The sequence below is a fragment of the Anabrus simplex genome, chromosome 1 (genome assembly GCF_040414725.1).
Source record: "Anabrus simplex isolate iqAnaSimp1 chromosome 1, ASM4041472v1, whole genome shotgun sequence".
Classification (NCBI taxonomy): Eukaryota; Metazoa; Arthropoda; class Insecta; order Orthoptera; family Tettigoniidae; genus Anabrus; species Anabrus simplex.
Genome location: NC_090265.1, coordinates 1422815740 through 1422843219, shown reverse-complemented (window position 1 = coordinate 1422843219; position 27480 = coordinate 1422815740). Strand labels below are relative to the sequence as shown.

The 27480-nt window shown below is 37.9% G+C and overlaps 1 protein-coding gene across 6 annotated transcripts in view; it reads left to right on the top strand.

Annotated features, from left to right (window-relative positions):
• The window catches only part of LOC136858385 (E3 ubiquitin-protein ligase Arkadia), a 321712-nt gene that overhangs the window by 165307 nt on the left and 128925 nt on the right, over positions 1-27480 (top strand). For all 6 annotated transcript variants that reach the window (XM_067137889.2, XM_067137892.2, XM_067137888.2 and 3 more), the window contains one exon: positions 8459-8663. In XM_067137889.2, coding sequence (XP_066993990.2) covers positions 8459-8663 — 205 coding nt within the window. The remainder of the gene's footprint in view (positions 1-8458; positions 8664-27480) is intronic.

Genomic DNA, 27480 nt, shown 5'->3' with positions numbered 1-27480 from the left:
AATTTTTTGCTATATAAGAATAAATTGACAAGAGGATCCACCTTTTCAATACAATATATCAAGTAAATGATATTACATAAGTCTTGGAACTAGTTTGTCACTTAGTGGTCATCTTCAGCCATATAAAAATTAAACAGAATATGTGATAACTAAAACATATGTGTAATAGACAAAGACCATGTTGCAGGAATATTTATAACATTAAATTACATATAATAACAAAATTTATGGTTATGATCTTCTTGTCATGATATGATGTCTTAAAGTTCACTTAGGGCCTCAGGCAAAGAAGTAAATCTGGAAATGATAGCCATAAGAAATTAAAAAGGAGAAAAATTATATATGAGACTCACCTCTAATGTCTAATGTAGAACAAACACTGACTTTCTGGAGGAAGCAGGCAGGCCATGTAACAAAGGAGTGGGTAGGGAACAAGCACTGACTTCTTGTAGGAAGCAGGCAATGTAAACAGAGGAGTGGATAGGGAGAGGCGGTGAAGGGAAGGGGAGGAGGAGAGAAGGGGTGTCTAAGGTGGGGTTGAAGGATGTGGAAAGAAAGACTGCTGCTGAGGGAGGAATTTAAAGAGATTGTAAAATAAAGAATTCTTTTTATCCGAGATGTGTTTACTAAAGATACGAATTGAAAGGTCAAATAAAATGTTTGATTTCTCTGAAATTTCATTTAGATTGAAGTTAGGATTGAAAAACTATTCCAGATGGATAAAACAATTTTCCATAATATTGAGCAGAAGGCCTTTTTATATAACTTTGAGAATTTTCACGTCTTGGTTGATATTAGTGAACGTTAGTATCACCCATGTGCTGTCCCATGGCCAGAAATCTGTTATATTTCAGGGCGTTAATATGCTCTAAGTATCTTGTATGGAAGCTTCTATAAACACCTGACTTGGTGAACCTATTGCTTTGATTAATAGAATTGGTATTGTGTAAAATATCTGTGTTCCTGTTACAAGTTTTGAAGGTTATTTTGACGTCTTGCTTTTTAAATATGTTTGTGATTTGGTAGACTTGTTTATTATTAAATGTAAAAGTAGATAACAAATTATTGAGTGTTTTGTTTTGTTAGGGTGGTTGAAGGTTGGTGTTTATAATTATTAATGATTTTCTCTATAAAGGAACTGCTGTAGCCATTAAATTTAGCTATACTGCGAATTGTGTTTCATTCGTTTTTAAGTTTGTTTTTTTTGCTAGTGACTTTATGTCACACCGACACAGATAGGTCTTATGGCAACGATGGGATAGGAAAGGGCTAGGAGTTGGAAGGAAGCAGCTGTGGCCTGATTTAAGGTACAACCCCAGCATTTGCTTGGTGTGTAAATGGGAAACCATGAAAAACCATCTTTAGGGCTGCCGACAGCAGGATTTGAACCTACTATCTCCTGGATGCAAGCTCACAGCTGTGCAAGTTCTTTTTTAGACAGTGGGATGCTAAAAGCGCGGTGTACCATACTATGGTATGCTGCATATTTATGAGCATGTGGGTGTATGGAATCTCGATTGTATTGACCCGCATATCAGGTTTGCACTGGCATCAGAGAACGATAAAAGGCTCTATTATTTGAATCTAGCAATCATTGGACAACCCCTGGTTCATTGAGCTATAGGATTTTTTAGAAAACCAACACAAACCGCTAACACAATCCATCAAGATTCCATACAGCCACACGCCCATAAATGTGCAGCATTCCATAGTATGGTACATCTTACCGGGCGAGTTGGCCGTGCGCGTAGAGGCGCGCGGCTGTGAGCTTGCATCCGGGAGATAGTAGGTTCGAATCCCACTATCGGCAGCCCTGAAAATGGTTTTCCGTGGTTTCCCATTTTCACACCAGGCAAATGCTGGGGCTGTACCTTAATTAAGGCCACGGCCGCTCCCTTCCCACTCCTAGCCCTTTCCTGTCCCATCGTCGCCATAAGACCTATCTGTGTCGGTGCGACGTAAAGCCCCTAGCAAAAAAAAAAAATGGTACATCTTGCTTTTAGCATCCCACTGTCTAAAAAAGAACTTAAAAATGAATTAAACACCATTAGCAGTATTGCTAAATTTAATGGCTACAACAGCTCCTTTGTAGAGAAAAATATTAATAAACATGAACACCAACCTTCAACCACCCTAACAAAAGAAAAACTACAATTATTTTTAACTACTTCTATGTTTAATAATCACAAAAATAATAATTAAAAAGCAAGGTGTAAAAATAGCCTTCAGAACTTGTATCAGGAACACAGATATTTTACACAATACCAATCCTATTAATCATAGTAATAAGTTCACCAAGTCAGGTGTTTATAGACTCAATTGTAACAATTGTAATGCATCTTATGTTGGTCAAACAGGTAGGAGCTTCTATACAAGATACTTAGAGCATTTTAACACCCTGTAATATAACAGATTTTTGGCCATGGGACAGCACATGGGTATACTAACCATAAGTTCACTAATATCAACCAAGACATGAAAATTCTCAAGGTTATGCAAAAAGCCCCCCTGTTCAATATTACAGAAAATTGTTTTATCCATGTGGAACAGTTTTTCAATCCTAACTTCAGTCTAAATGAAAATTTCAGAGAAATCAAACATTTCATTCGACTTTTTAATCCTATCTGTACTAATCATATCTCAGAAAAAAGAATTGTTTATTTTACAATCTCTTTAAATTCCCCTCTCAGCAGCAGTCTTTCTTTCCACATCCTTCAGCGCAACATTAGATACCCCTTCTCTCCTTCCCTTTCCCACCCCTCCCCTCCTATCTACTCCTCTGTTTACATTGCCGTCTTCCTACATCAAGTCTGCTTGTTCCCTACCCACTCCTTTGCTACATGGCCTGCCTGCTTCCTCCAGCAAGTCAGTGCTTGTTCTAAATCAGACATTAGAGGTGAGTCCCATAAATCTTTTTTCTCTTTTTTAATTTGTTTTCTGTCATCATCATCATCATCATCATCATCCTAAACCATCTCCAGTTTCCCGGCTGTGGTATATGAGCCTCCTCCATCTCATCCTGTCCTTGTACCATTCTTCCTCCACCAACTTGTCCCAATCATGACCTCTCAGCAGTACTAAATCTATCCATTTCCTTGGGGCCTTCCCACGGGTTGTCTTCCTTCTACTTTTCTGTCAAATGAAATCTGAAATCTGCCTTTAATACATTTAAAATGGTTGACATGGGTTATATGACATAAAAACACATCAAAATTTAAAGAACGTCCTATGATCCAGGTCACAGATAACTGCAGTATGTTTGTACTATGTTGAACAGAGCTTTAAGATAATATATATAAACTTGAAGTTGAGGAATACTGTGAGGTTCTTATTTGTTACTGTGGATATTAAAACATATGTTGAAAATGTTCAAATATTCATAGTCGAATCGTCGATGCAGGATAAAAGACATGTATCAAAATTGATGATCTTGTAAAGTGCCAATGTTAAGACACTTTGCAGTTTAAACGATTTGCTGAGGAGTTGGGGGAACATCCTTCGTTGTTTTATAACATCTGCTTTGTTGTTGAAAATGTCGCTGTTATTGTTGTTGAAGTAAAAATTGAATAATGGTATGGCCTTGACTGTATGGCACAGTGTCATAAAAGGTGGATGTCTGACGAAGAAGAAGAAAAAGAAATGAGAACTAATGTGTGCATTCGGATTTAATTATTGGAAAGTGGTTCAATAGTACTTACTCCCTTATTCCTCGCTCTTATTAATCAAACAATATCTAAAATAAACCCAAATCCACAGTTATTCAGTTTTCACCTTCAGCGATTCTGTATGCCAATTAACAAACTTGTTTAAAAAACACAGGGTAAAAATAGCGTTCAGGACAACCAACAACAAGCTATCTCACTTCCACAATCCAGTGACCGTGAATAAATCTGAGAAGTTTGGTAAATCAGGTATTTACAGATTACAGTGCCAGTCTTGTTTAGCAAGCTATATTGAACAGACAGGGAGAAGCTTTAACCCTAGGTACATCGAACATGTTAATGTAGTCAAACATAACAGGCATTCTGCCATGGGGATACATATGCACGAATCCAATCACAATTTTTCCAATATAGACAAGGACTTACAAATTATTGAAATTATGGAAAAGGGACCTCTGCTCAGTATCATGGAAATGTTTTATATATCTTTGGATCAGCGAGTCAGCTTTAATCACAATCTGAATGAATCCATCGGGAAAACAAACATAAGTTATGAGGCCATCCACCCCATTATTCTCAAGACGTATCTAGGCAGAACAGTGCGATAATGGATCACTCCCCGACTCTCTCACATCCCCTCCACACCACAGTCAATCCAAAACAAGTCACCCCCCTCCTCTCAAAGCCAGCAATAAGCTCCATGCAGACATGGACAAGCGGTGGTAAAGTGAACTGAGAAAAAGTAAGTCAGCGATATCCCTCTATCAATAGTAGAAGACACAAATTGGGGAAAAACACACCTTTTATGAACAAGTTTTGAATCAAAGGTGAATAGAAATTTTACAGTACAAAGTGAAAAATGACACATTCAGAAAATATTGGCTGCTATACATTTCAGCTTTTTTAATTTTGTAAATTATGTTCATGGGCATTAATAGATATTGTACACCAAAATAAGTAAATATAGGCAAACTTACTTTGCTGTGCATATGATACTGTGTCATGAACTATATAAGTTTTTAAAATAGTATCTGTAAAAGTAAATTATAGTATATTCATACCTGCCAACTCTCCTGATTTTTCATTGTTCTTCCCGATTGCCAGGACCGATCCCCTGATATTCAGAGCAGTTTCAGTAATTTTTTAACTCCCGCACTTTTCCTCGTTCTATCGATATATGGCTGAGTATGGCTGGTCAATAGTATTTCTAATAATCACAATTGGATGGTAGTACGGGGCATGGTGGCCAGCCATGTGCTCCTCTTTGATCTATAATACAGTCAAATACTCGGATAGCTTAATAATAGGAAGTGGAAGTCACAAGCATGTAACCTAACCTCAGAAATAGCACACCATAGAAGTCTACCCGGGGCAGACCTGCATAAATGCTCATGTTACGTCACATAGTAGTGCTTCTTGGTTGTATGTCTTAATATTTGTTTTGGCCAAAATGTCAAAAAAGAATGCAGTTTTGAAAGCACTTACAGGGAAGATTTTCTGTGTTTCAGTGAATGCAGGAAGGGACCAACCTTCACATTCTGTACTATATGTACGTATGATTTTTCAGTTTCTCATGGCAGGAAGTGAGACATACTGAAGTATGTGCAAATGAAAAAATATAAGGAGAGTGTCCAGTGTGTAGAAAGAAACCAGAAACTGAACTTTTCATGTAAAATCCAAGATGTAAATCCTGTGACGAATGCCGAGGCTTTATTTATGTCATTTATCGTAGAACATATCATGGGGCCTGTTCCACGAACGAACTTTGAAACTTTGCACTTTGCACTTTTCAATTCAGATTTTGTTCCACCATCACTTTTCAAGCCTGTTATATTCCTCCATTGGTACAGAAATGCAAAGTGCAAAGAAACAAAGTGAAAAGTTTTCATAAATCTTGCAAAGAGATGATTCCCTTTTCATCTGTTAATTAACAAGTATGTACACTAGTGTCTCGACATAGAACTTGGTTTAGTGATATAAACACGTTACGACGTGAACTTTTGTTAGCATCAAGTGAGGACAGTGATGAAGTATCCAGTAAGAGAACGTACAAAGACGAGATTAATTTTCATAACCTCACTTCGACAGACTTTCGCAAGTGATTTCGTATTACCCCAACACAGGCTGACTATATTCTTGGAATGATCGGTCATTTATTGAAACATGCAACAACAAGAAATCAATTCCTTTCCAAAAAAGAACAAATTCTTATATCCTTACATTGGTTAGTAAATTGTGCCCAGCTGCACGGTGTAGCACCAATGCATGGGCCATCAAAATCAATTATTTGCAGAACTGTTACCAAAGTCGTAGATATTATAGTAAACGTAATGTTTCCTAACAGTACGTTGGCCTGATAATTCACATAACATAGCGACGGGATTTCTAATGAAGGGCGAGTTTCCTCCTGTGTGTGGATGTGTTGATGGTACTCTCATTAACATTGATGTGTGTCATCATTGGAGAGGTTATCTTTAAAGTTGTGAAAAAGGATGTCACGTTTCTCCCTGACAACTTCCAGCACAGCCAGCTTCTTGTAATACTAACCTTTCTTTCCCATGATAAAAACTTAAACGGCACCACAATTATACCGTCAAGTTCACCGCGAAAAGTAAAGCATTAAAATCATAGAGTATTAGGCCTATACAGTTTGCTTGTGGAATAAACTAGATCGGATCACTCATTCGCAAAGACTTTTCACTTTGCAAAGAAATTGAAAAGTACAGCCTAGATCATGGTGGAACAGAAAGACTTTGCACTTTGCAAGAATTGAAAAGTGAAAAGTGCAAAGTTGAAAAGTTGCAAAGTTCGTGGAACAGGCCCCTGGCTGTAAATTGTGCCGACCACGCGGGACCTTTGTTTTGCAAAATGTTTCCTGATTTGAAAATCGCTAAACGATATGGGTGTGCTAGAACCAAAACAGCAGCTATCATGGAATGTGCTTGGAAGAAAGGGCGAAAACTGTATCACACTTGCAGGTGAATGCATTTTCTGTTGCTACTAATGGTAGCAATAAAAGCAACTTGAAAATATATTCTATTGTAACATTTTTTAGGCCTGAACTCAAATTCAGAGTTGTCTACTGTCTGTGCCTAATTTAGGAGATGCTACTGGAGCCAACATTGCCAATCTTTTGTTCTCATCTTTTCAGGAATTCTGCATTCCATTAAAAAAACTGCCTAGCTCTTGGTGCTGATAATGCTCCAGTAATGGTAGGATTAAAGATAGGTGTGGCAGAATGTTTGAAGCAGGGATAATAGTAACATAATCATTGTAGGCTGCTCTTGTCACCTAATTAATCTTGCTGCAGAGAAGGGTGTGGTGTGCTTGCCTGTAAATGTAGATGAAAGTATAATTGATATATTTTATTATCTGGAAAGGAGTGCAAAGAGGAGAGAAAAGTTCAGAGACTTTACACAACACAAAGATCAGGAAAATTCTGAAGCATATGCCTGCTCAATGGTTATCACTAAGAAGGTGTCTAGATAGGATTTTGCTGCAATAGAACCCTTGGTTACTTTATTCAGGAGCGAAATTGTGAGTAGAGTCTCCGGTGGGAACTTTTGAAGACTTAAAAATTCCTAAGCACAGTCTAAGTGCAGATATACTTGTCATAACATTTCACTACACTCTTCATTTAAAAGAAAACTTTTTTTCTCAAGTTTTATGGATATCTTTGAGAATCCAGACGTAGCTCTTCAGTCAAGTATGCTGCACATCCACTTATTTAAGTCAATTTTGGAGGAACTATTGAAGAATGTGATGGCAAGGTTTGTGAAACCACACATTATTACCTTATTAAAAGCTCCTCCTCTCTCCTTGATGTAGATTATCATACTCCAGAAAATCTTAAGGATGATTTTGATCTGATGATAGGGAACTCTGTGTTTGTTTTGGTGAACACTTTGAAGTCTGAAGATAAGTGCATATTCTTTGTTCGTTAAAAACTGTTTCTCTTCTCCATGTGACTACATGGTATACACATTTCCGTTCGAAGATGAAGTTTTAACTAATGGAGTAGTTGAAAATATTTCTGCTAAAAGTAAGGCATCATTTTCTAGCCTTAGATTTTTCATTAACAAGTTTCCAAACATTCTGACTAGTGAAACGGAACATTTAGATAAAGAAACTTATATTCTGTAACTTTCAGATCGAAGAAACTGACCTGGGAAAAGGAAGAACTGATGTTCAGTGGGCAAGGTAGGTCAGATGAAAACAGCTGATGGTGTACTTAAATAAGACAGACTTTCTAAGGGGCTTGCTATTTTATCAATTCCATGTAGCAATGCAGGATGTGAAAGGATTTTTAGCAGAGTCACAAAAACAAAAACACAGTTCAGATCCTTGCTGTCAGAACAAAGTTTGGAAAGTTTTAACCTTAAAATCAGGTCAACAAGGCAAGTGCTTTGAGCAAAAATTTAGTTCCGAGTTTCTGAAGAGGGTTAAGCCATCTACGGGTGTATTGAGCAACAGTTAGTCGTAATGTGTTAAGCCTGTTGAAGGATGAGAAGTCACATGTTTCTGAAGTTCAGGTATGTCCAGTATTTAGTATTCACATATAAATAATGAAAGATATATGTATGTAGTCCAAATAGAGTTGTTAATGTATTGATTATAATGAATTAGTACATGTTCTGCCATCAGTGATGTGTCGTAATAAGTCACGATTCACTGTCAAATTTCTCCTGATATTTTATTTTTGAAAGTTGGCATGTCTGGATATTAGAGTTTTGTATTCGTACATATTTACAGGTGCTTTTTCTTTTTACATAAATTATTTTATGTAATATTTACAGATTCTTCACTCCAGAGACTTTCTCCTTTTCCATATGGTCAACCTTCCCAGATACACAATGGAGGAGGGTTTCCATACTTCCCATCATTACCCCCTGCAGCTGCACCGCCTCCACCTCGCATCTACCCTGTCCATGAGCGATTGTGGCATACTCAGCAACGTATGCAGGAAATGCAGAGGCGACAACATTCTATGCACATGCACAGGTAAATATGTATTGTGATCTACATCAAAGCAGCACAACCTTTACCTCACTTCACAGTAATTGGATTTACATCACTATAGGCCACCATGGACCGGTTTGACCTACAGTGGAATCTTGAGATGTTGACTATTTACAATTCAGGTTTTATGGAGGTTTCCCTTGAGAATAGTTTCCACACTATCATAAATTAGATGTAAATATGTAATTTTTGTTAGTTTACACCTACATGAACAAGTATTATCAGTAATGAGAATTAACAAGGATAGATTTATGAAATAAACTTGAGTATTTGCACATTAAAGATGTGTTTTGGTATGCATATAGCTGGTAAGTATACATTGGAAAACTCTTCTCTTCTTCATCCATTCCCTTTCCCAGATTCTCTTTGGGTAGATTAGGATAGTGTACCACCACTCCTCTTCTAGGACTTTTATTGCTATTGATTCCGCTCTTTGCAATACAGTCCACTACAGAACTCCATCTCATTCTAGGCCATCCCCTAGGCCTCTTTGCAGTGTCTGTATCCATGAATGTTCTCTTTGGCATTCTCATCATGTGTCCAAAACATTTTAGCTTTGCTATATCAATCTCTTCTTCTTGAAATTCACACACTCCCACGCTTTTCCTTATTTTCTCAGCACGACGAATCCTCTCGGCCGTTATTCTTGGCTTCCGAGACCAGGGCCGTCATCTCACCGCCAGGTAGCTCCTCAGTTCTAATCATGTAGGCTGAGTGGACATCGAATCAGTCCTCAGGTCCAGGTAAAAATCTCTGACCTGGCCGGAAATCGAACCCAGGGCCTCTGGGTAAGAGGCAGGCACGCTACTCCTCCACCACGGGGCTGGTGTTTCCCTGTATGCTCCTCAAAAATCTCATTTCAGCCGCTTGTATCTTACTTTGATTCCACTTAGTCAACGTCCAGGCTGCTGAAGTATAGGTCAGTATAGGTTTTTAATAGGACGAGTATAAAACCTTCTTGCACTTTGGCACATCTTTGTTCCATACAATGTCAAGAGGTTCATTTCCTATTTTTATCACTCCCCTGGATTTTCTTTACCTCTGCTTTTCGCAGCACTAATCTTCATTCCAAAATTTTATATCTCCTCATTCCATAAATCAACTTGTGTCTGTACTTCCTCTTCATTATCTCCCCAAACTACAATGTCATCAACAAAGAGCATACGGGAGACTTGTTTGCCCATCATCTTCTCCTTGACATTATGTAGAATTCTATTCATGATGATAATGAAGGGAGATAATACACTTCCCTCTCTTAAGCCTGTCTCACCTGTGAAGCATTCAGTTTGATCCACTTTGGTTCTAACACAGCTTTTGCAATTTTTGAATTACCATCGGCATTGTGCCTCTGTCAGTGTTTTCCATACTAAATTCCTTGGGACACTGTCATATGCCTTTTCAGTATCTAGAAACGTTACTACCGTGTTCTTTCCATATTCCCGATACCTTTCCATCATTTGACATAATGTAAATATTGGATCAAATGTGGACCTGCATCTTCTGAATCCATACTGGTGTTCTGCCAATTTTTCCTGTATACTGTCTCGTATTCATTTATCCAAAATACTTTCATGGATCTTAAATGTATGAGGTATCAGTGTCACTCATCTGTAATTTTCACATTGCTACTTCACTGAAATTGAAGGCATTTTTAAACAGCCCATAACGTTTTCAGTTTTTTTTGTGATTATGTAATGTATTATATTTTTTAGGGTATGTGTTCCTGATGATATGAATTTGTTTTGTTTATTTGATATCTTATTTGTTCCTGATAGTGAACTTATAAATTCACACTGATGTTAATGGACTTAATATTTTGAAAATGATCAGTGAGGCACTTTCTACCTTTTCGATATGGTAATCCTCAGAAAGCCATTGTAGTGTACCCAACAACTTGCATTGGAAAGGACTAAAACCAGGTGTTAGAAGTGAAAACTTAGATGGGAAGTCCATCTATAAACTATGTTCGCCTTACATTTCTGACCACTGCCACATCCCTTAGGTAAATGGTTTGTTACTGGATTACTATTTGAGCATAGGTGAGAAGACCTATGAATATGTAAAAAAGCATTGAAATAACTTTCAGCTGTTTAAAGGATATTAGCCGGGCTGAGTGGCTCAGACGGTTAAGGCACTGGCCTTCTGACCCCAACTTGGCAGGTTCGATCCTGGCTCAGTCCGGTGGTATTTGAAGGTGCTCAAATACGTCAGCCTCGTGTCGGTAGATTTGCTGGCACGTAAAAGAACTCCTGCAGGACTAAATTCCGGCACCTCGGCGTCACCGAAAACCGCGAAAAAGTAGTTAGTGTGACGTAAAACAAATATTATTATTATTATTATTATTATTATTATTATTATTATTATTATTATTATTAAAGGATGTTAGAAATATTTTTCCCTATGAATACATCATCATTTGTATTTCACAGGATGAGCCACCACATCATAATTTGTACTGATAATGATGATGATTCTTGTTATAACAGACCTAACTTCTAGGTCATTGGCCTTGGTAACATTGTTAACAATTGTTCAAGTGTTTCAGGACGTTCAATCAGTTATAATTAGAAAATAGAATATTTTGCAAATTATGAGAAAATTTCCATTTGAAACAGTGTAATAAATTTTTCGATAGTGTTGAGTTCATGCTCAACAATCGATCATTCGTAGAATGCAGGTCAGTAATAGTTTAATTCATAATTGCTGGCTCAAGGAAGACAGGACTCTGTCAGATGTTGATGTCATAATGGGAACAATCTCCACTTAATGGGTTTGCTTACAATTAAGTAGCCGTCTCCAGTAACACACACACATGAAAGGTTTGCTCTAACGAATGCAGGTAAAGGCTCACGCATAGCCCGTTCACCTGACGGGTTGCGTACCGTAAAGGAGCTATACCTTTACGTAAAAGACATCAGTGCCATTACGCGATGCAAAATGACAGGCAACAATACGCATACCTGCAGCACAAACTTGGCTAGGCAGGTTGCCTACACAGCCATGATATTACAGTACATGTTAACACGTTCAGTACCTGCTTCTGAGCGGGACACTTGAATGCCTGGACCAGCAATTTTCATGCCCGGCCCTCTTAACGTGCATCACTTAATAAAATTTACCATTACTCCTGAACTATAAATGTTAGAAACATGATATTTTGCGCTTACCTCTAGTAAATATTTAGGGTGTGATATCGGGTGTCACAGGTTCCAAACTACGTCTAATTTTATACGGCCTATCTGTACTTTCGGCATAATGATTAGTCACTGAAGTGAAGAAATGATAGAATATGAAGGAAGCGTACTCGGGACATTGTTTTAGAAAATATCGGAGTATGAAAAACAGGGTCTCCGGTCCAGTACATTTTTATATCAGGATTTTGTACTAATCGGTTTCCACGATTGCATGATTGAATTCTTTGTGAAAGGCCGCGGTGCTGCACTTATCACTTGACTCGCGTATAGATTGGTCTGCTTATACGCATACTGATAAAATTCGTCATTCATGAAAATACTCACATAACCCAAAATATCCTACTCACTTTCTATTTGAAAGTTTGGACTTGAATTCTCTGTGAATGGTGGAACAGGTGGACAATAACTAGGATGATATGTATCAGGCACTTCACTTTCCTCTATAGGCCTATCAGATTCGGGAATCGGAATTTCCTCGTCACTCTCACTTTCACTATCTGAGTCTATATTAGGAATAAGTTCATCTCCAGAATCTGTCTGTTAGGTCATCAGCCCAGAGGCTGGTTGGATCCTCAAATAGCACCACCAAAGGTTATGCGGTTATAAGGAAACCGCAAAAACCAATGGCAGCACCAAAATGAGGCGTACTAGGCAAGACAAGGAGTGAGGTAGTTTGCCATTGCTTTCCTCACTGGTCAGAAAGTGCTATTACAGCACTACTGGTCCTATGAGCAATACCTTTCATAACACTCAGATGCACTAGTTGTGCTCTGAATGTCATTACTCAGCAGCACCCATACCCCAGCAACTTCCATATTGTCACAGCCATGGATGAGACTGGGACTTCGGTGAAAGCTACACTTTACTCTGGCCTGTACCAAGAGATGGATCACCAGAATCATCATTGTGAACAATACTTAATACTGTTTCTTCCGTAAGAAACGTTGTTTTATAAGCCATTATACTACATTCGGTAAAAACAACACGCACTGCATTGGAATCTCAAGTACTGACTTGACGCGCGAGGAAGTGCTGAGATATTCCCACTAAAACAGCTAAGATAAACACGAGCCCACTCAACGCGAGGGTTATCTAAAAAAAAATCAACCAACTTCCTGCTACAACCAGTAACGCTGACTAAGGTGTACGAATGCATAGATGACGAATATAAACAGCATTACTTCACGCGGAACATTAAACGTCTTACGCTGTCCACGGCTCGCAGCATAAGAGCAAGCTTAAACGTCTTACGCCGTCCACGGTCTGCAATGAGTTAATAATTTAATGGAATATCTTATAATACCTATTTCTCTTCTATGAAGCCCAGTGACTTAGATCTTAGACCCCTTTAAACAACAAACATAAGTACTATCATCATCTCTTCTATGAAATGATGCTTTGGTTTTAAAGCATTCTTGATATCTCTTTCGTATTACCATTCAGAGGTTTTTAAGCTAAATTTTATTATCTGGGCACATCATTAATAATTACTGTAGCACAATCATGTTAGAAATTAGGCCTACTGGGTTATACATGGTGTAGGCTACAAGTGATTATGATACCCCTTCCTTCGAAGTTATATCTCATTACAAAATGTAATGTTTGTTACATGTTAATAAGTTAATGGAATTTCAGTCATAATACTTATCTCTCTTCTGTGAAATGATGCTTAGGTTTTAAAGCATTCTTGTTATTGTGTGAGATATCTCTTTCATATTACCATTCAGAGGTTTTTAAGCTGAGAGAGACATCATTAATAATTACAGTAGCACAATCATATTAGAAATTAGGCCTACATGGTGTAGGCTATATTTGATTATGATCTCCCTTACTTTGAATTTATATTTCAATTCAGTGTTTCTTACATACTGTATTATGAATAAGTTAATTAGAATATTAATTTAAGTACCTATCTATCTCCTACAATTTACAGCACTGATATCTCCCTTAATGATCTGATGACCCCATTGCATAATATCAGCGCAACCAGCAAGTGCTGCATTGGAAATAGGAGAATTTTGTTCTGTACATTATTCTAATCTCTCTTCCATCTCTTTGAATACCTTACTCGCAACAGGTTTAGATAACCTATACTGCTCCAATAACTGTATTTCTGTTAGTTCAGGCATGTCATTTCTTCTCCATGATACTTCCTGTCTCTCATCATTTTAAGGTAATATACATAGAGCACTTGAGCACCAAACACAAAATCTCTTCTAGCCATTTTTATTTTAACACTATGTTCAGCAGTTTAATGTTACAAGAGTGCTATGCTAAATTAACAGAGAGTTTAACGGCATGTTAGCATTAATGAAGTTTGATGAAACAGCCATTCTGTTAACTATCTGGTTGAAGCAGTTTAATGTGATATTAAATCCTTAACAGAGTTTCATGAAACTGGTCCATATAGAACTAATAGTCTAACAAACACACAAACAAGTGTCCAAGACAACTCAAGTCACTAATTACTGAATAATATTAAACCACTAGCACCAAGCAAAAATCTCCCTATTGTCATTGGACAAAGGACCTTGGTTGGGGTGCACACAGAGGGAGTTGCAAAGATTAGTTCAGTTCACGTCATAATTGGGTAACATTTGCAAACTTTCATTTTCAACTTGTATAGGTTAGATTACTGTACATAAACAGAGTAATGTTACCCGTCATCAAATATTAACCAAACAACTTCTTAAAAGCTTAGGGAAGTATTTCTTAAAATGATTTTTAAAAGAATGAATGTGTTGTAGGAGCTGGAGACATTCCTTGTGCCAAGGTTATTAGAGAAAAGTGTACTGTATTTCAGCAATGATGAATGAAAGGATGGAAGAAATTACAAGCAAACTTTTAGGTCAGAAATTGGTGGAATATTGTCATGAAGCCACAAACAAATGTGAAGAATGTAATGCTGTTGTCACATTTAAAGCAATAAAGCCTTCATCTTTTATGAAAGTAATTGTGATGTGCACACACTCGAAACAGCAGATTCAAAAACCTACTCTAGAGCTATTGTGGACACAATGAAAAAATATGACAGCCAGCATGTTGACATTGTGGCCCTTGTGTTGGATTCAGCACGTTATACGATAAAATGTTTTGGCATACTGGGAAATATTCTAATTGGTATTGTGATTGTCCACTGTTGGCCACACAAGCTATGTTTAGTGCTGAATGTGTTAGGCATACACTAGCAAGATTTGCAGCTTCCATCTTTAAGTGAAATGTACACTTTTTAATGCATGGAAATGAAAGCCTCTCTTCAGGAAGTTTCTGGACATTGACCCTGAACTATCCGGGTCCAGTCTTCTAGACCGCGTGAGATCCGTAATATTTCAATAACTCCCCTTCTGTAGTTAGTGCAGACTCCTCTGGCCTTGTAATCGCTTAGTTCGGTAATTCAAAATAACAGCCAGTCGAGAGGAAACAATCGCCAAGTTGTTTGTAAGATATAACTTGATATAGCGCTGTGTACATCTCACAGACCGGACCTGGGTGTACGTGTAATGAGGTGGGCTATGGGGATATCGGAAACTGTTACGTTTGGTGACAGTACTTTTGATACAATAGTACAAGAGTGGGTAGATGATGTTTTGGGAAGTGAAGTATCTGGAGAAGAGGACATATATTTGACCTCAGATCATGGGAGTGCTTCAGAACAAGAAGATGAATGTGAAGTAAGGGAAAATTTTGAAAATAACAATGATGATGATTAATGAAATTCATCGGATGATATTGGTGACTTCAACACACCTCCCAAAGTGTTTTATGGTAAAAACAAGTTCAAATTCCCTGCATTAGCCACTCCAAGGAAAGACAACATTGTGATGAAACTCCTAGGACTTGTGAGGCAAGCACGCAACTGGACGTAAGTCTGAAAACGTGCATGTAAAGTGCTCACAATTTTCCAGAAATCATTGTGTATTTGAAACAGTCTTTTGCATTGTGTTTTAATAATTTATCAGCATCACAAATATGCTTAAATGTTGTCAATACTTCTACACTCGATTTGGTTTTAAATTCCGCAAAACTGAACAAAACTTATCTAACAGTGATTTTTCTAGGCGTCAGAAAGGCGTTCAACAACATTGGGCCCTCTCTCACAAGCCACTATGGATTTTCTTTAGTACCACATCTTCCGCCTTTAACGATCATGGGTTTCGCTGATGACTTGGTTGTCATAGGAAATGGTCGAACAACAGCACTTGGGCTCTCAAAAAGAGTCACAAGGAGATTTCATGAAATAGGGCTTTATATCAACCCAATGAAATCTACGGCAATCTGCATCGAACGCAGGAAGCTAATCGAAAACCCAGCTGAATTTAAGAGGTATGATATATTGAGTTTGCAATGTTGGGAAACAATCCGCTATCTGGGAGTTAACTTCTCTAATGAAATAATTTTTCAACCTACACAGGAGCTGAAATATTTACAGAATAAAATGGAGAAATTGGTTTCTTCTCCACTATTACAGGCTGACCAGAAATTTAAAGTAATAAACACAGTTATACCCATTCCAAACTGTCAAGCCATAGAAGATTCCGAAAAAGTTCCTTGCTGATACAGACATACTAGTATAAAGTGCCCTTAAGGAAATTCTTCAAATACCTGCAGACATTCGTAATGGAATGGTCTACACTGAGAAAAAATATAAGGGCTTGGAACTCTTCTGTGCCACTTGGGAAGCTCATCTTCAGCACATTAACATCTGTACGGTACTATTAAGCTCAGGTGACGAATTCATCCGTGCTACGAGAAATCTGAAAGAAGAAATAACTCTCTCACTACAATCCCTCAATGTCCCTCCATCTAACAGTTTGCTATATCCATGCCTAGAAATAACTGATGCTAGGAAAGTGAGAAGAGTACTGACAGAAAGGGCATTCAGTGAGTCGTGTAACTTGCAGCAGAAAGGAGGAGGTGTATGTTTGTATAATGAATATACTCCTGCCAACTCCTGGATTCGAGACCATCAAGGCTTGTCATGTAGTGAATGGCGTGAAGCAGTTAAGATGACAGCAAACATTTCAGCAGTTAGATCAGTACCAAGAAGATCTCAGAACGATTCCCTTTTGGTTGGCGCTGCCTCAAGGAGATTGAAACTCTTGTGCATGTTCTGGGATCTTGTCCTCATGATGAACTTTTAAGGAATACGCGTCATGATAACATCCGCTCATTAATTGCGACAACGCTGAAATACAATTGTTTCCAGGTATTTGAAGGGGTTCATAGCTTAGCGGACAATGGGAGCCACAGAAGGATCGACATCATTGCTTTCAAGAATAAGAAGAGAGGTTACATTATCGACCCCACAATTCACTTTGAAAGCCATAAATCGCAGCCCTCAGATGTTAACCTCGAGAAGAGGAATATTTACTTACCAACAATTCCTTACTACAGGGAGAAATACCAGGCAGAGGAAATCGGCATAGTAGGTCTGATGATTGGAACAAGGGGAATGATTCCCATTTTTGCTGCTAATTTCTGGAAACAGATGTCTCTGCCAGTTACAACGTTACAGGAGATTGCCATCATAGCTCACTGATAATTCTAAGAATGTTACAATTAGGTTACCTTCAATGTTTCTCAAGTACAGTATATCTATTTCTCTTCTAAAAATAAATGTAAAAGTATACTTTGTCACAAGGCAGCCTTTGCATGAGAGGAAGTATTTCATAAAATAAAAAATAAGTAATACAAAAATATATTATGTGCATAGGAGCAAACATGCAAATCGGTGTTCCTTTTTTCCTTGATATTGCATTTAAAAATATTGCTCGTCTATTCTTACAATATTTTGCTTTTTAATTGTAGTAGAACTTTGTAATAGGTCCTTCCCGATAGTGAAATAAAAAAATAACAAAGGAAGGATGACTATTTTTAATATTAAAGTTAAGTTCTGACAGAGGTCTCTCATTACAAGATATTAGAATCATTCTGTATTGACGGTATTCACTTTACAAAGCAAAAAAATTGAATGTACCCTTCTAATTCAATACAAAACATATTCCATCATTGGATGGAGCAACAAAATTCAAACGTGTCGGCTCATTTGAGCCATCGTCAGTGAAATAGGGGGGGTTGAAGTAATCTACATAATATAAGCCAAAGATGTGCTAAAAACATAATGAAAGAACAAATGAAAAACGAAAGACAGATGGAAATAAAAACAGTACCAATATACAATATTTACATCACTAGATGGTGCAATAAATAACTCGCTGAGATAAATTCAGTGAACAAAGGGTTAATATAAAACATAATTGAAACCAAAAAATGTGCTAAACCTAAGAAAATAAAAATGACAGACGGAAATGAAACAATAAGTGCTAACAGTGAGGTTACGAACCTCTTAGACTGAAAATTTTAGTTAGATAACACTTCAAAAACATGACAAAATCACTGTGTTGAAAATTCAGGCTAACAGCCTGTCTTGTGGAAACACTATCCCACGAATGGCTAGGAGGGGAGCGAAAAAAAAAAACTAGAGAAACAAAGTTCAAGAGGAGACAACGTGCCAGGTGAATGTATGTGATAAGTGATGGGAAAAGAGACCGATGAATTTAAAATCTTTTAGAATAGCAGTGTTCTCAGTTTCTTCTCAATTTAGCGGTCCTTTTTCTTGAAGATTATTTCCAATGTAGGCTAGGTGTGTTTGCCTTATTTTAAGTGATCCGGAGGGCAGCGACGAAATTGAGAAGCTATGTTAGAGGAGTAACAGGTGCATGGTAAACTGTAAGTGACCATAGTGGAAACAGTCAATGAAGTTCCAATCTTTAATGGAAAAAATGAGGTTGTATGAGAAACTTGGGCTGATAAGTAAAAAGTGTAAAACGGGTGTGAAATGAAATGTCGTATGGCTTTTAGTGCTGGATTGTCCGAGGACATGTTCGGCTCACCAGGTGCAGGTCTTTTGATTTGACGCCCGTAGGCGACTGCACATCGTGATGAAGATGAAGTGTTGATGAAGGCAAAACATACACGGAGCCCCCATGCCAGCGAAATTAACCAATGATGGTTAAAATTCCTGACCCTCCCGGGAATCGAACTCGGGGCCCATGTGACCAAAGGCCAGCACGCTAATCATTTAGCCATGGAGCCAGACTAAATGGGTGTGAAGAAAACATTAAAACTTATGGTACTTAAAAGGTGGTTTTCTCGAACTGGCCTGGCCTTTTCAAAGTTAACGGTCTTGTTCATATGATCGTGTCTGTTATTGGCTCAGCTGTGTTTGCGAGGATGGGAGGAGCGGAGGGGGAAGGGTCGTGCAGGGTTGGTGGGAAGAGGGTCAGGAGGGGGGAGTGGTAGTGAGTTGGAGTGATGGAGGCGGGGCTTGTTTTTATAATAGAAGTTCTGACAAATATATGGAATGAATGTTTCAAGTAGAATATTCTTTTTCTCGTTGATTTCATTTAAATTGTTAGAGGGGTGCATAAACTGATCTAAATCGATGTGGATGCTCTCGAGAATGTTGAGTAAGGTGGCCTTTGCTCATAGTGTAAAATCTTAGATCTTTATCTGTTGATGTGTATTCATGGCTGGATGCTTTATGATGTTCACTCATAGCTGAAAAAGATTATATTTGAGAGCGCTGCAATGTTCGGCGTATCTTTATGACAAAATTGCGGCCTGTTTGACCTACATAGCTGGAATTACAGGATTGGCGTTCTAATTTGTAAACTCCGGAGTTCAAATATCTGTTTTTAATGTTGTTGTTATTATTGTTGTTGACTGAGTGTGGATTAAAAATGAGTTTGGAGTTGGTGTAGGAGGTTCTAAACGCAATTTTGATATTGTGTTTTTTTTTTATATTAGAAATTTGGTAAATGCTACTATTATTGAAAGTGAATGTGGAAAACTTTTCTTTAGGAGTGGAATCTTTTTCTAGGGTAGTCTTGGGTCTGCTCTTATACCTGTTGATGTTCTTCTGAAACCATTGTGTTCTGCAATATTGTAAATAGTATTAATTTCTTTTTTGTAATTCTTGCAAGATAAAGGATAATGCTCTGAGTACCATGCTGTTGTAAGCTGCTTTCTTATGTATGTCTGGGTGCACAGAAGTTTGTTGAATGGTATTGATGGTGTGGGTGGTTTTCCTATGTATATTAGAGGAGGTGTTGCAGTTGCGCATAATGGTTAAGTCCAGTACCCCCCTTATTTCACTGAAGATGGCTCAAATGAGCCGAAACATGTTTGAATTTTATTGCTCCATCTAATGATGGAATATGTTTTGTGTTGAATTAGGAGGATATATTCAATTTTTTGTTTTGTAAAGAGGTCTCTCAGACTGGACCCGGGTATGTATGTTCTTATTGTGGTACCTAGGTAGTTAAGGGTTAAATATCCAGGATAGTGTATACAGTATTTTCCATGCCCATTTTTTCAAGGGGGTCATCTCGGTACGAATCAGTAGTATATCTTGCAGACCAAGTAAGAGATGTGGTGACATTCCTAAAAAGCAAGGAATGTGGTGGGCAAAATGCCTAGAGTTGACTTTGTTCAGAAAATTAAGGAAGTTAATTTCTGCTGAAGTAATTTTTGGCATTGTTAACCTAATTAATTTTGTAGAGTGTCAGTACTATCCTACTGTCGCATTTTTTGATGCCTAAGATATATAGAACGAACAATCATGATTGCTCCATCTAGGTATCAAAGTGTCAGAGTAAAGAAATTACTGCAAGTTTCTCACAGTGCTACTCTGAAACATAAACTAAAAATTACATGACCAATGTTGCACTAATCAGATTGACAAAACTGATAACTGTAAGAAGCAATGATCCTGCTAATGAATTCTACAAAGTTGCAGATGTGCTTAATCCTGCAGAAAATGCACAGATTACTGTTGATGGAAATATATTTGAAAAAACAAGCTTAGATGTGATGAAGAAGTAAATATTATTTCTGTGTAGCAGACCGTAAACGTTGCTTATTTTGCACAATCCATGCTCAACCTGATGTGGATGCCATGTGCAAATGAAGATTGCAAATGCTTTTTCTCATGTTACAATAATGTTGTGTCTGATACGTGCCATTGCTTGTGTACAGAAAACTTCACTCTTTTATTTAAATGTATTTTGAGAGCTAGATTTTAAAAATACGAAAAAGCTAAATTGGAAACACTGATTTTCCCATTTTAAAATCCTGCTTTCTTCATATCCAATTTAGTGAAAAATTCCAATCTCCAGTTATAATGCATAAGCTGATTTCTCTTGGAGAAAAAGTAAAATGTAGCTGGAGTGCTGATAATGGACAGCAGTGATCCTCTCCTGGAGTTGATTACTGAGGATGGTCATGTCAGCACTCTATTGAGAAAATTTATTTGCCATTTTAAGAAAATACAGTAGTCATATAATTTATCATTGTTAAGTAGTGTACATCAACATTCAATAATTTAATTTATGAAGTTCTTTTAATTTTCACTTTGCATAGAGAAAATTTCCTGCTTTAATTGATATAAAATTATTTTGTTTTTGTTGTTCATCAGTATTAACGTTTTCACTGCCGAGTTTTTTTTTTTAAGGAAGAAGCACTTTTACAGATAATTTTTACTGATACTTTTAATGAGATGCATATTAGCCCCGCAGCCCAATACAGGGTCGAGGATGAAGTGAGATTATATTTTACACCATGTTTTTATGGCCGGATGCCCTTCCTGATGCCAACCTCAGTTGAGAAGGTAATGAATATGAAATGAATGTTAGTAAATGAAACTGGGTAAGGAAGTGGAAAAAATCTGCTGTGGCCTATGAATAGGAACTGTTCCGGCATTTTCTTGGGAGTGAAAAAAAAAAAAAAAACATTCTCAGGACAGCTAACGGTGGGGTTCGAACCCGCTTTCCTGCCGAATGCAGTAGCATGCTAACACTCACGGTTACTCCGCTCAGTGATATTATTACTGAAATATAATATAAAATTGTTCATACAAGAACTGGTATTATGAAAATCATTGACATTTGGGGGGGAAAGAATTTAAAATTTATCTGAGAAGGGGTGGACAATTCCGCACGAGATTCATCATTATTAATTTGTCTCGCACTTTCTTGCAGTTCAGTATCGCCCCTTATATATACTCTATCTTTATTATCAAAATATAGCTCTCCAGAATAACTATTTATGAGGAAACATTCAATTTCTTCGTCAACAGGAGTTGAATGTATACTTCAAGACGCTGTGATGGCTACATGTTAGCGGGAAAGATGTTCCATTCCAACGAATCGGAAATAACATCAGATCGCTTTCAAAACAAGCAAAATGGAGTGGTATATCTGCTGTACAGAACTTCTTTGAGCATTTCCACGGAATTTCAAAGCATGACACTATATTCCGTTCATATATGAGATCGGTGAAGTACACACTGCACCAAAACGTATATACATGAGTTTGGCGGATGAGGCACGGTGTTCAATAACGTATATATACAGGTTTGGCGTTGAATTGGTTAAAATAGTCAAATAGCTTTTGAGAATTTATGATGGCTGTAAAAATTCTTAAAAAGTAACAGGATTTTTCTCGTTTCACACACTTTGAACCAGTTGTACAGGGCAGAATTATATACAACATACTGACTTCACTATACAGTGTACAAAATGTAAGAAGCTGTCCTTGTCTGTCATGGGCTAATACTGAAATAGCTAGGGGCAACTATTCCAATGCTTAGTTTCAAAGAAATAAAATGTCCACCCTCTTATCATGTATCTTACAATTGTGTGGATTATCAGGCTGTTGTTATTCACAATGTGCTCCTAAACCATAAACAACTTTTGCTGGAGATTAAATGAAGGTTGGGTAGCATTGTAAATTTGAATTAATTTCTCTCCTACTATCTGAACCTCAATTTGGAAAAGTAATTTTTTGATCTTGAGGTGAAGGAGGGAGTTACAGTTCTTTGTTCTGAATGGAGATAATGATTTCAATCCACCTTTTGATGTACAGTCATTTCTCTGCCATGTTACTGTACGTTCATTGTCATGTAAATAATATCTCGTAATGTTTTATCATAACTGGCAAAGAAATGCGGTTAACATATTTATTCACCTATAGTGCACCCCCCCCCCCTTTTCCTCCCCCCTGCCCCCCTCTAATTTTCAACTTAAAAAACAGGGGAGGATATAATTGGTAAAAATTTCACATAATATAGGTTAGGTTGGCATGGCTGAAAAGCAGAAAAAGGAACATCTAGCATCTTTAAATCAATACATAAAATAGCTATTCAAATCTATACTTTATTTACACAAAAAATGATATCACATTTAAACAGTTTTGTATCACCCCCTCCTGCATTACCACAGCTGACTGTTCACACGAGCAAACCTACACCACAGCCACACAGCGTTGTGTGGAGTTCAAGGCTGCACAGCTGTTCATTGTCCAAAGTCTTGCGACAAACCAGTGAAATTCAGTCACTTTGTGTTGATAAACCTAACCATGATAGGTATTTATTTGATCCTGTATTGACTTGTCTGAATCTATTAAATAAACTATTTAAAATAGTTTACCATATAATCCCAAATACCACCCGCGCACTTTTTTCCCCAAAATATTGGTTCTAAATCTTGGGTGCAGGTCGTATTCAAGCCTTTCATTCTCGTAAATATTTACTACGTTTACATGGAGTATTGAAATAGATTTGAATATGGTTACCGTACTCAATATACCACATGTAAATGGGCATTCAGGTCTCATTGTGTTTTAGTTGCGTTCTAGAAAACAAGATCAGTTTTTTCTTAATACGGTTACAGTGGCATATAAACGCAAAATGTAAGGTAATGAAATACGGTAAATCAAGGAATATGGGTAAATATGCAGTAAATATGAAAGCCGCTGCTGCGGTTGCTCAATCGTCATTTGTTTCACGAGTGTTGCTGGCATGCTGGGTGCGCGAATAGCTGATCTCGCAGGATATCGCACTTTGCGAGAGTCGAGACTGTTGGTTACGGAAGTCTACCTCACTCACATTCGAGTTCCGTATCTGTCCTGTGAAAGGGCTGTCTTGATAGTAAACAATGGATTCAAAACGGCATCTGCGGTCATTTACTGTGCGTGAGAAACTTAAAGTTGTAAGCGCAGCTGAAATATACGGAAATCGTGCCGTTGGCAGAAAGTACGATATTGATGAATCGTGTATTTGTGATTGGTGGAAGAAGAAGGGAAAACTTCTGAAAAGTAACAGCGATCGCATAGCGTTCCGCGGGTGGAGTGTAGTGTTTCCGGAAGTTGAAGAATGATTCCACAAATTTGTGATAGAAAAACATGTGTTAGGATATGGTGTTTCTAGTGAAATGTGTCATTTGAAAGCACTAGAGATCTCAAAAGAACTCAAAACACAGGGTTTTACTGCAAGCCGCGGATGGATCCGAAACTTTTATCGGAGAAAGGGATTGTGCATTCGGAGATGTATGTCTATTTCACAACGTCTCCCTGGGGGGTATGAAGAAAAATTAACGGCCTTTCAGCATCACATTATTCATTTGAGGAAGCAAAATTCTTATTTGCTATTGCAAATTGGGAATGCTGGTCAGACACCTCTCTATTTTGAAATGCCGTTGGAAAATACAGTGGATACGAAGGGTTCTAAAAGTGTAACGATCAGAACAGGTGGTAACAAAAAGCAACGATGCACAGTTATGTAGTGCATATTAGTGGATGGAACCAAACTCCCTCCATATGTGGTTCTTAAAAGGAAAATACTTCCGAAAGGAAACTTGCCATCTGGTGTTATTTTTAGAACACGTGTCTGGCTGGATGGACAGTGTGTTGAGGACTGGGTGAAGTGCCTTTGGCAACGTCGTCCGGGAGCTTTGTTACAAAAATGAAACTGCTTGTGTCGGACAGTTACCGAGGACATACAACTGACGCTGTAAAAGATATTATGAGGAAAAGAAAAACTGATCTTGCGATAATTCCCGGAGGATTCACTTCTATTCTACAGCCGTTGGCTGTGTGTGTGAACCGGCATTTCAAAACTGCAATGAAACAGTTGTACACCGAATGGATGTCTGATGGTGATCACGTGTTAACACCAACCGGACGAGTGAAGAGTCCTGAAGTGGGACTAATATGCAGCTGGATCAAGACCGCATGGGCGCGCATTCCCAACGATCTAGTGTCCAAAAACTATAAGAAATGTGAAATTTCAAATTCAGTGGATGGTAGTGAGGACGACTATTTGTGGAAGGATGCCAGCAACAAAAGTTCCTATGGTGAAACTTCAGATGACGATGGTGAGTTGTGAATGATCTAAGTATTGGACCGATTTTATTTACGATTTTTGTGTTGATTTTATTAATTGTAAGCTGTTTGAATTTATATTTGTGGTATATTTGAAGAAAATTAAATAGGTATGTAAATTATTTGCTTTTTTATCATTTTCCGTATTTTGTCGTATCAAATTTAGGGTAAGAGAGGTAACTTCAAGGGTCCACCTTTTCAATACAAATAAATGTTATAATGGTTAAGTTTCAACATGTTTACTTGAGACTAGTTTCAACGCTATTTAGCATCATCTTCAGCTAAAATCTGAGAGATATGCATAAGGACATATATACAAACATACACATTACACAAAATATTATAACATTATGCTTAAATAAGATTAAAATGGGGAATAAAATAGTGAATAGATTTTCAATCTCAAGTTCAGAACTTGACAGTCATTATCAAAACAACCCATGGAGGGTGAATTAAAATAGCAATGTGATCGTACAAACATGAGTTAGGAACTCAGCAACCATAATTTTTTAAATAGGCTACATATAACACTTCAAAACTTTGCTTAAGTCCGAGATGAAATTGGTAGTCAGAGGTTTGAATTTTTTGTCACTCTTTTCATTAAATGATACCACTAGATATTGACTAGAAGTATAATGATTATTTTCTTTGGGTAAAGATTTTTTCACTTTTTGACCAGAATTACAATATTCAATTTGCGTAAGATGTTCCTCTGAGAGCTTTGAAGTCAGTGTTACATCATGGCCCTGCTGTTGTCTGTGGTCTATTGTTTTTATGTTGTAACATAACGTGTGAGGTGGAGACCAAGTTTTAAACCAAGGTTCTTACGATGTTTGCAGTTCAATGTGGGACCTGCAGAGTAAAAAGAAGATATTTATGTAAGTTGAAATAAGTGAGGAAAAAGAGCTTGGGCTATAATTGAATGAGACTCACCTTGGGCGGCAAAGCTGTGATGCGTGGTGAAGAGGAACTGGGCGTGATGGCCAAGCTTGGTACAGGGAAATAGCTAGTGTTTTAGGGTGCGGGTCTTATTCAATGGCGGGTGGTATTCGGGCTTATACAGTATGTTGGGTCCACCTTGTCAATACACATTTAATGATTGAAATTATTTATTTTTTCATACATGTTTTAGGAAAAATATCCATTCCCTTCATCAGTGATGTCAATTCAAGGAATATAACACTATCTTTTGTGTTTCCTTTAATTTAAGGGAGTATTGTATCCTAAATCACCATATCAGTGAATGAAGAAACTAATGAAATATTATGAAAATGATGAAGGGAATGGATATTTTTCTAATCACTGGCACAGTGATGTCCTTAACCGCAAACTTAATCCATTCTGACATATAAAGCGTTCTGAACCATCCTCTGCTTCCACAAGAAATAAATTTCATAATAACCTTCTGCGGGTAGGGGACGCACATATAGAATACTCCCGCGGTATCCCCTGCCTGTCGTAAGAGGCGACTAAAAGGGGTGACCTTGGAGCGGACATGGATTGCTGTTTGGTACAATGTGTTGGACCCCCTGTGGATGGGAGGGGCTGAATACATTCACAGGTAATCCCTGCCTGTCATAGAAGCGACTAAAAGGGTCATGTCGCCATGGTCCCATCTTTTTTTTTTCTGTTTTTTTTTTTTTTTTAGAGTTAGTTGTAGACCGATTCCAAATTTTTAATGTGCATGCTGTCGGAGATGGGCCTTTTTCGTGCATGTTTATGCCCGAAAGCCTGTGCAGTAACCACCCAGGAAGCGGCGGGTGGGAGCGTCATGTACCCTTGCAGTAGTATCCACCTGACAACACAGGTCCCCACACAGCCGAATGCCAGGACATATTATTATCCTTATTTTTAAAATTTTTTTTTGCTATACTTAGTGCTCTGTATACGTTGTGGGGTATATGCTGTTGCGGGTGTCTGGAGCAAGGGAGTCCTAGTGCTCATTGCCTCAGTCATCCCGTATTAAGCATCGTCCAACATTGGACCCCGGGCAGTACCGGCTATGACCAGGTGGGTATTGCCTTGGCTCCTTGGTTCGGCTCCAGAGACCCCTGATCAGAGTGGGTGGCATTCGGGGAGGATGGTTTTGGGCATGGCTTCGAAACGTACTCGACCCGCCCAAGGTGGTGTCCCACCGAACTTTTGCTTCCCCAAGAGGTTCAACTTCCTGAGAACATGCGCAGCATGAAGGAACGACAACTCAGTCTGCACCCGCATCCTGAGCTCTTCCTGTAGTTGACACCGATTCCTTGGGCTCCTTTTTGATAGCAAATTATCGTGGGAGTCACGTACGGCAGTTAAAAGTGCAATGCAGCAATATACTGAATATCTTGAAGTTCCTTAGCAGCACTAATTGGGGAGCTGACCGCATGGTGCTCCGACAA